This window comes from Leucoraja erinacea, chromosome 10 (genome assembly GCF_028641065.1).
Source record: "Leucoraja erinacea ecotype New England chromosome 10, Leri_hhj_1, whole genome shotgun sequence".
Taxonomy (NCBI): domain Eukaryota; kingdom Metazoa; phylum Chordata; class Chondrichthyes; order Rajiformes; family Rajidae; genus Leucoraja; species Leucoraja erinaceus.
The window spans coordinates 41,840,241-41,854,983 of record NC_073386.1 but is presented as its reverse complement, the minus strand read 5'-3'; the positions used below and the strand labels follow the sequence as shown (position 1 = coordinate 41,854,983).

Here is a 14,743-nt window from a genome sequence, read left to right as displayed (position 1 = left end):
CAATCACAATGGATGTGTACTTAAATGGGCATTAGAGGCCATAGTTTATTATGGACTTCTTGGTGTACAGATTAGTTTGTGGACACATTGACCATTCACAAGTTGGCATTTTCAATGGTTACAGACTATTGATCCAACTAAAAAAATAAATTGATCACTTTGCTGTGAATGGAGGGATTTAGATCATGTTTAGGCAGAGGAGATACATTTAACCTGGCATCATGTTAGGGCCTGTTCCTGTTCTGTACTGTTCTATGTTTTAAAATAAGACAAGTATGGCAGATTTGAGCTGCATTGATAGAAGCTGATAGTAACCATTATGATCCATGTCAACCCCATCTATAATAATTGCCTGCAGATTGATGAACTTCAACTCAAAATCAATGTTCAAAATCAACAAACTAGATACAAGAAATCTGAAATAAAAACAGAATTGTGGAAACACTCAGCAAGTTAGGCAGCATTTGTGGAGAGCGAAACGGAATGAACATTTCAGGTCAGAGACTCATTTGCAACGATGAAAGTGAGAGAGCTAATTGACTTTCAGTAGCAGATAATGTTTATAAACTTGTAGTGGGGAGTGATCCAGCTGTCCAGGTCCCTATGGGAATTGTAGGACAAGTATTTCCACGTTGCTTATCTACAGTTACAATGGCGCGATTGCGGTACCTTCAGCTATACAACAGCTTGACCCCGGCATTTAATAAGTGAGAACACCTCAGAAATTATTTTTCTCTGACGACCTAGCTTCACTTAAAGTGGGAGATTACAATTACATTTATATTAGTTTAGAGATGCAACATGGAAACGGGCCCTTCGGCCCACCGAGTCCATGCCGACAATTGATTACCTGCTCACACTAGTTCTATGTGAGAACCACTAGTTCTACGTACAACTCACTTTGGTATTTACTCCCTACTCTCTAGCGGCAATTTACAGAGGCCAATTAACCTACAATCCTGCGTGTCTTTGGGATGTAGGAGGAAACCGGTGCACTCATAGAAAATCCAAATGGCCACAGGGAGAATGGGCAATCTCCACACAGACAGCACCCGAGGTCAGGATTGAACCCGGATCTCTGGCGCTGTAAGGCAGTGGCTCTACCAGCTGTGTTGTTCTTCGCCCATAATATATAATGACTGAATTCCACCTCTGATACTTCTTTTTATAAATTACATGTTTATCCCCATGGATTCTGGGCAATGTGAGTTTTCAATCAATTGATGATTCCGTGTTGCATGTTTTCTGGTAAGTGGCAGATTCATCCCATCCAGACTTTAAAGCTGAATGCCCATTCTTTCAAGACCAAACCTGAAGGGTGTTTTAAGTTTCCGCAAGCTCTCTCCTCCACTCTCCACCCTTGCCATCACTTATTCATGGGCTTCAAAGTTTGGTTGCTGATGACAACCACCTGGCCATGAGTGTGCAAGAACTCAGCTCAAATTATGTTATCCTATCTCTGTCAAATTCACGATTTTTGATAGTGTCATTCATTGGATTGCAAACTTACAGTGACCCAGTTCATTGTCCTTAAGGAGTTCAGCCATTCTCTCGGAAGGGTGTTTTGATGGGTAATGTTCGAAGTTTGTCAGAACTTTAGAGGACTAGTGAATGAATTTCATTGCCACAGTCATCTGACAATTCACACCTCTAAAGGCTTTTAGGGATGAATGTTGCCTTGGTGGCGTGATGGTTGTTACTTACTGTGGATCTGTAAATCTTGTGGGCAGGCTGGCCACAATCCTTGAGAGAAGATAAACGCAACTAAGCTTCAACAAGCACCAATGACTGCCCATCTTTGTGGATAGCCTTTCCAGCTATTCTTAATTCCTCACAGTTTTTATATGGGAAAATCAAAAATATGTTGTCCATGGTGTCTTCGGCATTACAGATACCCCATGGTATCTGCGTTTGGTCTCACTGATATGTAGGAGTCCACACCTAGAATAGCGGATACAGTAGATGAGGTTGGAGTAGGTGCAAGTGAACCTCTGCCTCACCTGAAAGGACTATTGGGGTCCTTGGATGGAGTTTAGGGAGGAGGGACAGGTGTTGCATCTCCTGCAGGTGCAGGGGAAAGTAACTGGAGAGGGGGTGGGAAGGGACGAGTTAACCAGGGAGTTACGAAGGGAACAGTCTCTGCGTAAAGATGAAAGGGGTGGAGATGGGAAGATATAGCTAGTGGTGGGATCCCATTGGAGGTGGCAAAAATGTTGGAGGATTATGTGCTATATGCGATGGCTGATGGGGTGAAAGGTTGAGGAAAAGGGGGACTCTGTCCCTGTTGCAACTGGGGGACTTCTATATATCAGCGAGACCAAACGCAGACTCGGCAATTGTTTCACTGAATACCTGCGCTCGGTCATCTTTGGCCTACATGATCTCCCAGTTGCTAAACACTTTAACTCCCCTTCCCATTCTCACACTGAACTTTCTGTCCTGGGCCTCCTCCACCGTCAGAATGAGGCCAAATGCAAATTAGAGGAACAGCACCTCATATTTTGCTTGGGCAGCTTACAACTTGCAGTATGAAATTGATTTTTTTTTTTAACTTCAAGTAACCCTTGCTTTCCCTCTCTATCCGCCTCTCCTCCACCCTAGTTCTCCGACTAGTTTCACTGGGCTTGATTAATTTTACTGTTTGTATGCCTTGTTGTCACCTTCCCCATAGCCAACAATGAACCATTTTACATCTCCTTGAACATTGTCTGCTTTGATCTGTTGTTTTCACACCATTCATTTGCTTTGTACACATTCATATCTCCAGTTTCCCTCTCCTCTTACTCAGCCTGAAGTTGAGTCTCGACCCAAAACATCACTAATTCCTTCTCTCCAGAGATTCCTTCTCTTTAGTTACTCCAGCATTTTGTGTCTATCTTCGGTGTAAACCAGCACCTGCAGTTCCTTCCTACACATGGAAAAGCCTAGTTGTAGTGTGCTTTTTGATAGAAATCATTCATTCATAATCTTGTTCAGGGCGTTTAGAGTGACTATAACGGTATTGAAACTTACATTGAGTTTAAAAGTGATTTTAAGTTTTGTTGAGAATGTTTTCAATCAAAGTGACAAATGTATGAGAATTGAGATATCTGTGGTTGCTTAGGGAATTGAATTGAAAACTATGAAGGTTGACAGATAATACTAGCGCTTTAAAAATTGATACAGCTACTTCTAGCAAAACGTGATACAGGTGCACAACCTTTTATCCGACGATCCAAATAACGAAAACCTCCCAATAGCGACATTTTTTCAGTCCTTGAAAAAAGGTCCTTGAAAACGTTCACCGAGGGCGGCCCGCAGAGGTGACAGCGGAACCTCCGGTCAGTCCTCGAAGAAAGGGGAACTAAATCCCCATTCATAAAAGAGGTGAGGGTATATTGCGCGGGAGGGTTAATAATTGACAATATGCTGCTACCTGCCCGCTGAGTTAAAAAGTTCCCACGGTAGACACGATACACAGTGTATCGTGAGTCTTGCGTGGGAACTTTTTAACTCAGCGTGCAGGCAGCAGCAAATTGTCGCTCCCTTCAGTTTCACCACACCTACACCCCTCTGCTTCCCGGCAATGTGTGTGACCCCTTCCCTCCCCTCTCCAGCTCCCCGCTCATTGCACGGCGCGGGGGCTTTGCACTGTCTTCACGTCGGCGATTCTAGCAGCGCAGTGCAGTCACTGGAGACGTCAGGACCAACGGGACACCGACCCCCAGGCCCACCGCAAGCACGGAGATCCCAGAGACCCACAGCCAGCAGCAGCCCAGCCCCGTTCCAACTCCAGAGGAAAACTGCAAACTGGCTGGAGACGTCAGGACCACCAGAAGCTGCTCCCCGATGGGCCGCTACGGCGACAAGTGGCAGTTCGCCCACAGCCCGAGCTGCGCCCTCTCATCGGGACACCGACCCCCAGGCCCACTGCAAGCACGGAGATCCCAGATCAGCAACTCCAGCCCAGCCCCGTTCCAACTTCAGAGGTACACGCAGTGTATGGGCAGAAGCTGATAGTGTGGAAGGTACTTCTTGTTCTTGGGGTCGGCAGCTCGGGCTGTGGGCGAACTGCCACTTGTCGCCATAGCGGCCCATCGGGGAGCGGATTCCTCTGGAGTTGGAGGGGGAGGGGGGTATTGTGCTGTTTGATCACCCCCTACTATCCCAGGGACAGGGAGACAGGATGTTCACCGAGGGCGGCCCGCAGAGGTGACAGCGGAACCTCCGGTCGGTCCTCGAAGAAAGGGGAACTAAATCCCCATTCATAAAAGAGAAGGTGAGAGTATATTGCGCGGGAGGGTTAATAATTGACAATCTGCTGCTACCTGCCCGCTGAGTTAAAAAGTTCCCACGGTAGACACGATACACAGTGTATCGTGAGTCTTGCATGGGAACTTTTAAACTCAGCGTGCAGGCAGCAGCAGATTGTCGCTCCCTTCAATTTCACCCTACCTACACCCCTCTGCTTCCCGGCCATGTGTGTGACCCCTTCCCTCCCCTCTCCAGCTCCCCGCTCATTGCACCGGCGTGGGGGCTTTGTACTGTCTACACGACGGCGATGGCTGCAGGTAAGTGCAGTCACCGGAGATGTCAGGACCAATTGGACGTCGACCACCAGGCCCACCGCAAGCACAGAGATCCCAGAGACCCACGGCCAGCAGCAGCCCAGCCCAGCCCCGCTCCAACTTCTTCTGCCGGGATCAAGGCGCAAACTCGCGACCTTGGGGATATGAGCCGAGCACTCTACCACTGAGCCAGCCATTAAAATCTACGCAAAAAAATTTCCATTCCGAAGACCGACAAATTCTGAATTACGAAAGGTGTCTGGTCCCAAGGCTTTCGGATAAAAGGTTGTGCACCTGTAGTTGCCTTCCTCAAATACCTGATTGGGTTATAATGGCAATTGTGTCAATGGGGAAATGTGGGTTAAGGACTAGAGAGTTTCAACTTGTTAGAACTGCAGGATTTTCAAATACAAATGTTTCATATTTTCAATAGCAATAAATATATACTTGTTACTTACTGCAAACTAAAAAAACTAAAGACTGGATGTTATTTTGTTTAATCGAGTATAATCGTCTATACAAGCGATTGCTGATGGTGAAAATAACAGCTGTGTTCTTTAGAGACGACGGTGTCCGATTACTGCAGGGAGGCTACATAGAGACGGATTCCCCACCCGCCCACACAAACTGTAACTTTTATGTGTTTTTATTCATGATTGAAATAGTGTTATAACCAATTTGGCTCCACATAATGTAAATAGTGCTCCCTAATGCTTCACTCACATTATTATCTAATTCTTGCCATGGACAACCTGCCATGGTTATTGCAGAGCCATCTGTATGATTTGCAAAAGGAATTACAGCTGAGCAGGAAACATTTAGTTTAGTTTAATACTGTTACATGCATAGAGGTACAGTGAAAAGCTTTTTGTTGCCTGCTGTCCAGCCAATCAAGCTGTCTGCAGTGTACAGATACAGGATATAGGGTATAATGTTTAATGCAAGATAAAATCCACTAAAGTCCGATTAAAGATAGTTCAAAGGTCTCCAATGAGGTAGATGGGAGGTCCGGACCACAGGTGAGTGGGTGGTGAGAGGATGGTTCAGCGTTAGTCCTTTTCAGGATGGACGATGACAGCAAGGCTAACATTTGTAACAAGATGGACACGAAAAGAAGAAGTTGCCCAATAATTCACTCTATTAGAGATATTTCCTCTGTACTCTTCACCTGTCCTCTACAACTTAAAATATATATCTTTCTAACTGCTTCACTCTGATTAAAGAATAGTAGATGGAACATTAGCTTTGTTTCTCTTTCTATAGATGTTGCCTGGCCTTCTGTTTCAGGTGTCTTAGTCTTGACTTTAGATTATTTCCAGCAAATGCAGTTTTCTTTTTTAATTTATCAATCGCTGCTATTCTCCTTTGTGGGAAAAATAATGGATAAGATCACATTTTCCTCATTGTTTACCAACTGCCTTGTCCTTTCTCATTCACTTACTCTATTTGTATCACCCTGAAGCTGCCCTATATCCCATTACATCCACACTTGTACCTTTTGTTTCATCAAGCATATTAAGCATCTCCTTATCCAAAGCTTTGTTAAAGTTGATGAACAACAGGGTCCCATCACCAATCCCTGCAGCACAGTACTTGTCATACCAGAGTCTCCCAAATTGATTCCCACTCTCCATTAACTAATCCATAATCTATACCAGTATATTCTCCCCACTCCCAATGGTGTGTGGATGAATCTTGTTTAATAACTTCTAGTATTGATATTATATTCATATTCATTCATTCATTATTGTACCTTATTTTGAAAGTCTAAATGTACTCCTTCAGGAAACATGAATGATACCTGAACTGTGTGGTATGATTTGTGTGACTAGAAGGGTTTAGGGGGACTTCAAGTTTACAAAATAGGATGAGGGAAACCAGGAGAACAGTGTTGATATTATTTTAATAGATGGCATATTCAGCAGGAAAGTGATAAAACTGGCAGAGAATGCAAGTCGTAACACTGGTGGAGATAGTTGGTCCGAGTGAAGGTATGGCTGTGTATTCTGAAGTTTATCATTGGTTACAATATGACCCTGTGATTGCAAGCAGTCTGGTCCAGGATTAGATATGGGCCTCGTGCAAGAGTTGGAGTCAGTAGCTTGGGAGCAGACTTTATGATGGAGATTGAATGGAATATTGCCTTTTAATTTTTTTTCCCCATAGGTCACGATTCCTCATTTCAGAATGTTCTCGTGCTGGTTTGTTAAGTGTGTCGGTGTTTTGTGTCAATGTCCTGTCCATTTGTAACATTCCCCTATACTGGCGCTGACTAAACTGTGCATCATTGCTGTGCTTGCTGAACAGGTTCAGCCCATCGGGCAGCGTAGTTTGCACCGTGTCGGAGCGTCACAGAGCAAGGAGCGAGTCCCCAGGCAAAATCGATGAGCAGAAGCAGTCCAATTCACAGGTAATTCCATCAGTGCCAGTAGGGCAGTTATATCATTCACGATATTATTAACCTGCTCTAATTTCAGTTCTTATTTCAGACAGAAGTCTTGTTTCTAGGTCTTTCCCAAATATAGGACAATCCTTGAGATTGAAATGTGGAAAGCTGCAGTATGTATTGTATTGGAGTCAATAGGGGAGGGGGTTTGTGTAGCAGGTGTGGGTGATGAACTGGCTTGTGCCCACAACTCTGTAACCTCTTGCGGTCTTGGACTCGGGAGTTGCCAAACTGCTGCGATGCATCCCAATCTTTCTGTGGTGCACCTACAGGGATACGATGTGGATTCTGTTGATATACATATCACGTTGTTCTGTTCGTGAGTTGGTTACTGGCCATCTCAAGATATTATACAACAGTTATGTGGTGTGTTTTGGGTAGGAACTGTTAAATGAAGAAAAACTATGGCCCATCTAATTGGAACTAGAGCTCAAAGGCTTTGAGAATCACTGTCAGTCATTCCTCCCAATCATTTCCACGTGCCATCTCTTGCATATTTATCCCAAAGTATTATTTTTCTAAATAAAATTTGTTTAATTTACATTTAAATGAATCAATTGCTTGCATACCTTTCTGAGGAATATGCTCCATTGTTCGGCTGGTGACACACTGAAACGATGGGCTGGGGTTTATTGGACAAACACCTCAGCTATCTGTATGTCAAGGCATAACGTAATGAAGCAAGTCAAAGGAACTCGTGTTTGTTGTCAAAGAAAGAATATTCCTGCAGTTAAGTCAAGAGATGCAACGGCTGTAGCCTACTTCAGTAGAGGCACTTCCCTGGATGTGTTGAGGAGCTTAGGCAGATATTCTTCCCCCCCAGAATGGTGAGATGGAAGCCAAATACTGAGATGAAGGTGGCATGGTTGGAAATTGTGAGGGAGTTCAGCAAAAGATTGTGGTATGGTGGTTGGCTGCTCAACAACTTGTAGCATTGATGGAATGTGGTGATATTGAAGAGACAGTTTAATTTGCATTGAAACTCTTGCGGGATACAACGCCCATATTGTTCTAGTGAATTAAGCAGGTATGCTCTGTGTGATATTAGGATTACATTCTGATGTACACATCGCCCTTTACCCCACGTTGCCATTTTGAGCATGCATTGCCAGATCTCTCTTTACATCCCTGTGAGACACCACTGCTTACAAGCATCCAGTCACATAAATAACCCTCTACCTTCATCATCTGTCTCCTATTGCCTAGCCAATTTTGTTTCCAATTTACCAATTTGTCGTATTTTCCATGGGACCTAATCTTTTGCTCTAGTCACCCACGTAAGACCTTGTCAAAGACCTTTCTGAAGTTCATGTAAACCGCAACTACTGTACAATGCTTATCACATTGTTACCTCTTCAAAACATTCAGTCAGATTTGTCGGACAAGAATTGCCATGGAACAAAGAAACATAAGGAGAACTCGGGTCGAGCAGCATCTGTGGAGACTTTCCATCAGGACCGAGAGTGAAGAAAATAAGGTTCCAGTATACAGTGGTATAAAGGCAGAGGGGAAGGGAAACAGAGGCTGGTAAGTATAAGTAGAACCAGATGGAGGATGGGTGGAATGATGGTCAGATGAACTAGGTAGGAGAGAGGGGAAAATGAACAAAGTGAGAGGAAAACTAGGTGGACAGGCAAGTGGTGTGGGAGGAGAGCACTGGGGGTGTGGCTTGCCTGAAATTGGAAAGTTCCATGTTTACATCATAGAGCTAAGAGTTACTCATGTGGAATATAAGGCCAGTGTGGGAGAGTTAAAAGGACTTGCAACCAGGTGTTCCACTAAGCAGTTACCTAGTCTATGCTTGGTTTCCCCAATGTAGAAATGGCCACATTGGGAGCATGATTGCACTGGACTGGGTTGGAAGAGCACAAGCCTTACTTACAAGGGCTTTTTAGATCCCGAGTGACAGGGAGGGGTGGGTGGGGAATCATTAACTGACCAGGCAGTCAAAAAGAAATATTAGGGAAAGTAGAAAGGAGGAGAGGGGAAGATGTGACTGGGATCACATTGGAGCTAGTAAGAATGGCAAAGGATGATATGGAGGATGCAGAGGCTGTTGGGGGGGAAAGGAAAGGATCAGGGGAACTCTGTCACTGTTCTCTCTGGTGAAAGGTGTAGATCAGTCAGTATTAGTTGACCTGATCCATGTCATGTTTTACTGCATGCCGCTGTGTATCTGGTTGAGTGTCTCATATTATCTAGTCTGTTAGTCCAGCAAGAGCAGACACGTAGCAAATGGAAAAAATGTATGTGTAAGCATTCCATCAAGTATGGCAGAGTGTAAGCCACTTTTCAGGAAGAAGGAAGACATTTTAGACGGTCAAGAGCAGAAGACCTCACCTAGAGAACAAATGCAATCTTCAATCTGGAACGAGTATATGGATTGCATTGGGTATAATGAACAATATTGCTTCTCCTGTCTTTGCTTGGGTTAAAAGTGGGGGTTGTAGGTGTCTTGCAGTGATGAAATAAAAAAAAATAAAAGATGCCTAGTTATACTTTACATGGTTCACTTGGGGGAAAGTTAACAATGTACATGCAGAGAGCACCCTAAAAACTAGTGTAAATTGTTGGAAGAGGGTACTAACTTATAAACTGCCCATCAGTCACCTCCTGCCCCGTCTGTGAAAGTTTCCAGTTCCCACTTTATATAAATCAGACTCACCGAAGCAGGGCGCAATCGAGTCATCTATAATTCTGAGAGATTGCCAAGAAAGAAGTGAATGCAGATTGAGCAATTGTTAACGGATGAATGAATGACGGGGTTAAACTGTGTTAAGTTAAGGTACATATTTATCATTGGGAATTGCTGGATTCCTCTGTGAAACACGGATTGGCCCGGTGAACATCAGGACATCCCCATCCAGCATAACTGGGTGCTGGCCACAATACACACAATACACAATACAATTTATTTGTCACTTGAACCTCATAGAGGCTCAAATGAAATGTTGTTTTTGCAGTCATACACACATGAAAAACAAGACCCAAGACACAACACAATTTACACAGACATCCATCACAGCGCATCTCCTCCTCACTGTGGTGGAAGGCAAAAAAACTTATCTCTCCCCTGCACTCCCCATTCCCCTCCCGATGTCAGAGTCAAAGCCCCCGGCGGGCGATGGCAATTGTCCCGCGGCCATTAAAGCCACACCGGGCGATGCAAGGCCACGCTCCGGGTCTTGTTGTTGGAGCCCCCGGCGGGCGCTAGCAAAGTCCCGCAGCCGTTGAAGCCGCGCCGGGCGGTGATGTAAGGCCCCGCTCCAGGTCATCCTCGACCCTGCGACTCGGGCGGGTGAAGTCGCTGTTGCAGAAGCCTCGCAAAGCGGTCTCCCACCAGGGACCCGCGGGCTCCCGATATTACTGTCTGCCAGACCTGCGGTAAGCCTCCGAATCTCCGGGGGTCGGGTCACAGCAGCGCACCACCACCGCTCCTCCCGCTCCGGACTCGGCCAGCTCCATGATGGTGAGTAGCTCCGCAGCTCCGTGACTGGAGCCCCAGGACGTTCCTGCTGGAGGCCGCTCCACGTTGCAGCCCCAACGACAACGGAGACCCGACAGGGAAAAGGTCAGGTTCTCCGTGCAGGGGAAAGATTTTTTAAAGTTTCCCACCCCCCCCCCACCCTCCCGCGCCACCACCCCCCCCCCCACACACACACACACACACACACACACACACACACACACACACACACACACACACACACACACACACACACACACACACACACAAAGTAACATCAAAAAAATAATAAAAACTACATTAAAACGGGACCAAAAAATAACAAAAAGACAAACGGACTGCAGAGGCCACTGCGACGTGAGTCGCGCCGCCCACCAGAACTCCGTACAGAGAGCACGGAGCATGAGGTCCAGTCTGTAATTCCTCCACGTCCACCACCAGAAAGGTGCAGAATAAACATTTTGTTATTACTCCACCACTGGCATTTATATCTGTCTTGACTTGTCGATTGGTACTAAAAGCTGGACAATTGAGGAACTGGTTGGTGTCAGAAGCTTCACTACGACACATCTGGGGCAGGAATTGGTACTTTTTCCTGTCCTACATTGCAATGTGTTGTCATTTCTGGATGATGTCTCTGTTACCAATTCATGCTAGCCTCTCCTAACCTTGGTTCTTGAAGACCTCCTAGCTACCTAATCCTTTCCTACTGGTCCCATAACAAACCACAAGGATTTCAAGCACGTAGAATGTAAACCTAGGGGCACGTTCCATCCTTTGCCTGGTTGCTGTCTCACACGAGGCAACTATAACATTTTCTGCAATAATGCCTCCTCGTGGAGAAGGTTCCATTAAGGGCTGGGGCCCTGATATTCCTGCTGCCTAGCTGAATGACAGCATTTAAATGAAATTCAACCACAAATCATTGGGATCTGTGCTGGATCCCATGTGCTAAGATAATGTAACTGTTATGTCAGCCTCACAATCAAAAACACGCATTATAAGGCACCAGAGCGAGTTGCAGAGGCTGAACCATGCCAGTTGTATTAATAGTTCAAAAATGGAGAATGCTTCCTGCGCATGGTGCATCATAAAATTACGACTGGCCATATAAAGAGTTCATTACACTGTCCTGGACATAACATTAATGCAAAGAATAAGGAGCTGACTCAATCAAGTTCCAGAAAATTAGAGTAAAAAAGACTAAAGGTCATGCACAGCTGTACAGTGCTTTGGTTGTACCACACCTGAAGCATTGACGTGTTCTGGCTACTATACTTTCAGAAAAAAAGTTCAAGGGTGTACAGTACAGGTCCACCACCAATTTTTCTGGCAACCTTGTTTCCAGGACCTCGTCGTATTATCAGTTTTGCCAGACCAACAGATGTCACTTAATAATGATACAATATACCTCTGACTGACTAATTATACCCCTCAGGTGTCTTCAAAGCACCATGGACTGCTAGAAACTTAAATTTAAAAAATATTGAATTTAAATTAATTTCACAGCAAAACTTGCATTTCTCAGCGAAAGCATTTGAAGTGCTCCATTGGTGCAATCTTTGCTGCCATTCAGAAAACCTTGATTGATATGATTTGCTCTGGTTTCTGTGTAATGACACACCAGGGCACATTTATTGCCATTATTGTTAAAATGTTTGTGCACATTTAGTTGCTGAAAGGAGTGGTGCAGGAGGTTTGAGTACCTGGGACCCTAGTGCGTTTAAAAGCAATGCAGGCACCAGCAGAGTGGCTGTGCCTGAGGTAAAGGGCTGTGATTGAGGATAAGTGCAGAGGCTTGGATTTAAGAGGTTTCAGTGAAGAGGCTGAGCAGAGGGTGTTGGTAAGATAAGATAAGGTAAGGTCTTTTTAACTTGTCCCTTTGGTTTTAATACAGTTAGGATAGCAGCAGTGTACTCCTGCAGGCAGCGAATCCTCCAGTAACAACACCAGTGGAAAGTGCACCACTGCAGCTGCTGACAGACCATACATAGGAACTAGAGCTGTAACTGAACTCATTCAGGATCATCCAGGATACAGAGCATCATGGATAGGGGTCTTAGCGAGATGATGATACCTAAGATACAGGCAGAAAGTAGCTGGGAGACCACAAGGAAAGGTAAAAGGATCAGACTGATTGTGGACACTTCTCTGAAAACCCTGATATGATTTTGGAATTGTTTGGAACAGTTCAGGAGAAAGTAGCAGCCAAGTTCACAGCACCAAAACTGGGGGACTAACCCAAAGATGAAAAGAAAAGGAGTGAGTAAAGGATTGAAGAGTTGCAAATTGTGATGCTAGAGTAAGGAAATTAGGGGGAGGGGAGAAATATGTATGAGTCCAGGTGGGGCAGAGGGGAGGAGGGTGTTAGGGAAAGAAGGGAGAGGGGGCAGGTTTTGTATTTACGTAAAATTGGAGAATTTATTGTTCATACCGTTAGGTTGTGAGCTACCCAAGCGGAATATTGTTCCCCCAGTTTACGAGTGACCTCACTCTGGCAATGGGGGAATCCCAGGACAGTAATGACAGATTGGGAATGGGACGAGGAGTTGTTCCTCCAGTTTGCAGTGTTGTTCCTCCAGCTTCCTGTGGATTTGATTTAGAATATTGGGTGTTACAGGCTAATTGTGGACAGTAATTTGGGCATGAACTTAAAGTAAGCACAATGCATCAAGTTCAAGTGAGTTTATTGTTATGTGTCCCTGATAGGACAATGAAATTCTTGCTTTGCTTCAGCACAACAGAATATGGTAGGCATTGGCTACAAAACAGATCAGTGTGTCCATATACCGTTATATAAATATATACACACATGAATAAATATACTGATGAAGTGCAAATAACAGATAATGGGCTATTAATGTTCAGAGTTTTGTTCGAGCCAAGTTTAATAGCCTGATGGCTGTGGGGAAGTAGTTATTCCTGAACCTGGTCGTTGCGATCTTCAGGCTCCTGTACCTTCTACCTGAAGGCAGCAGGGAGATGAGTGTGCTACTTGGATGGTGTGGGTCCTTGATGACACTGCCAGCCTTTTTGAGGCAGCGACTGCGATAGATCCCCTCGATGGAAGGGAGGTCAGAGCCGATGATGGACTGGGCAGTGTTTACTACTTTTTGTAGCCTTTTCCTCTCCAGGGCGCTCAAGTTGCAGAACCAAGCCACGTGCAACCGGTCAGCATGCTCTCTACTGTGCACCTGTAGAAGTTAGAGAGAGTCCTCCTTGACAAACCGACTCTCCGTAATCTTCTCAGGAAGTAGAGGCGCTGATGTGCTTTCTTAATAATTGCATCAATGTTCTCAGACCAGGAAAGATCTTCAGAGATGTGCACGCCCAGGAATTTGAAGCTCTTGACCCTTTCAACCATCGACCCGTCGATATAAACGGGACTGTGGGTCCCCATCAAACTCCTTCCAAAGTCCACAATCAGTTCCTTGGTTTTGCTGGTGTTGAGGGCCAGGTTATTGTGCTGGCACCATATGGACAATTGCTCGATCTCTCTTCTATACTCTGACTCATCCCCATCAGTGATACGTCCCACAACAGTGGTGTCATCAGCGAACTTGATGATGGAGTTCGCACTATGACCGGCTATACAGTCATGAGTATAAAGTGAGTATAGCAGGGGGCTGAGCACGCAGCCTTGAGGTGCTCCCGTGCTGATTGTTATCGAGTCTGACACATTTCCATCAATACGAACAGACTGTGGTCTGAGAATGACGAAGTCGAGGATCCAATTGCAGAGGGATGCGCAGAGACCCAGTTCTGCGAGTTTGGTAACCAGCTTGGAGGGGAGGATTGTATTAAATGCCGAGCTGTAATCAATGAATAACAGTCTGACCTATGAGTTTTTGTTGTCCAAGTGGTTCAGACCAGAGTGGAGAGCCAGTGAGATCGCGTCCACCGTTGATCTGTTGTGGCGGTAAGCGAACTGCAGTGGGTCCAGGTTTTTGTCGAGGTAGAGTTGATTTGCGCCATGATCAACCTCTCAAAGCACTTCATCACCACAGGCGTTAGTGCCACAAGTCGATAGACATTGAGGCACGTCACCTTACTCTTCTTGGGCACTGGTATAATTGATGCCCTTTTGAAGCAGGTGGGAACCTCAGACCTCAGAAGTGAGAGGTTGAAAATGTCCGTAAAAACTCCAGCCAGTTGGTCTGCACAGGTTTTTAGAACACAACCAGGTATACCATCAGGTCCAGGCGCTTTTCAAGGGTTCACTCCTCTAAAGGATTTCCTGACGTCGGCCTCTGTGACTGAGACTGAAATACCATCACAGCGAAT

General features: G+C 45.2%; 1 protein-coding gene across 1 annotated transcript in view; it reads left to right on the top strand.

The window, feature by feature from the left end:
- The window catches only part of zbtb37 (zinc finger and BTB domain containing 37), a 36,090-nt gene that overhangs the window by 14,063 nt on the left and 7,284 nt on the right, over positions 1-14,743 (top strand). Inside the window, 1 exon segment of the mRNA XM_055642033.1 lies at positions 6,855-6,957. Within this exon segment, the coding sequence (XP_055498008.1) occupies positions 6,855-6,957 (103 nt within the window).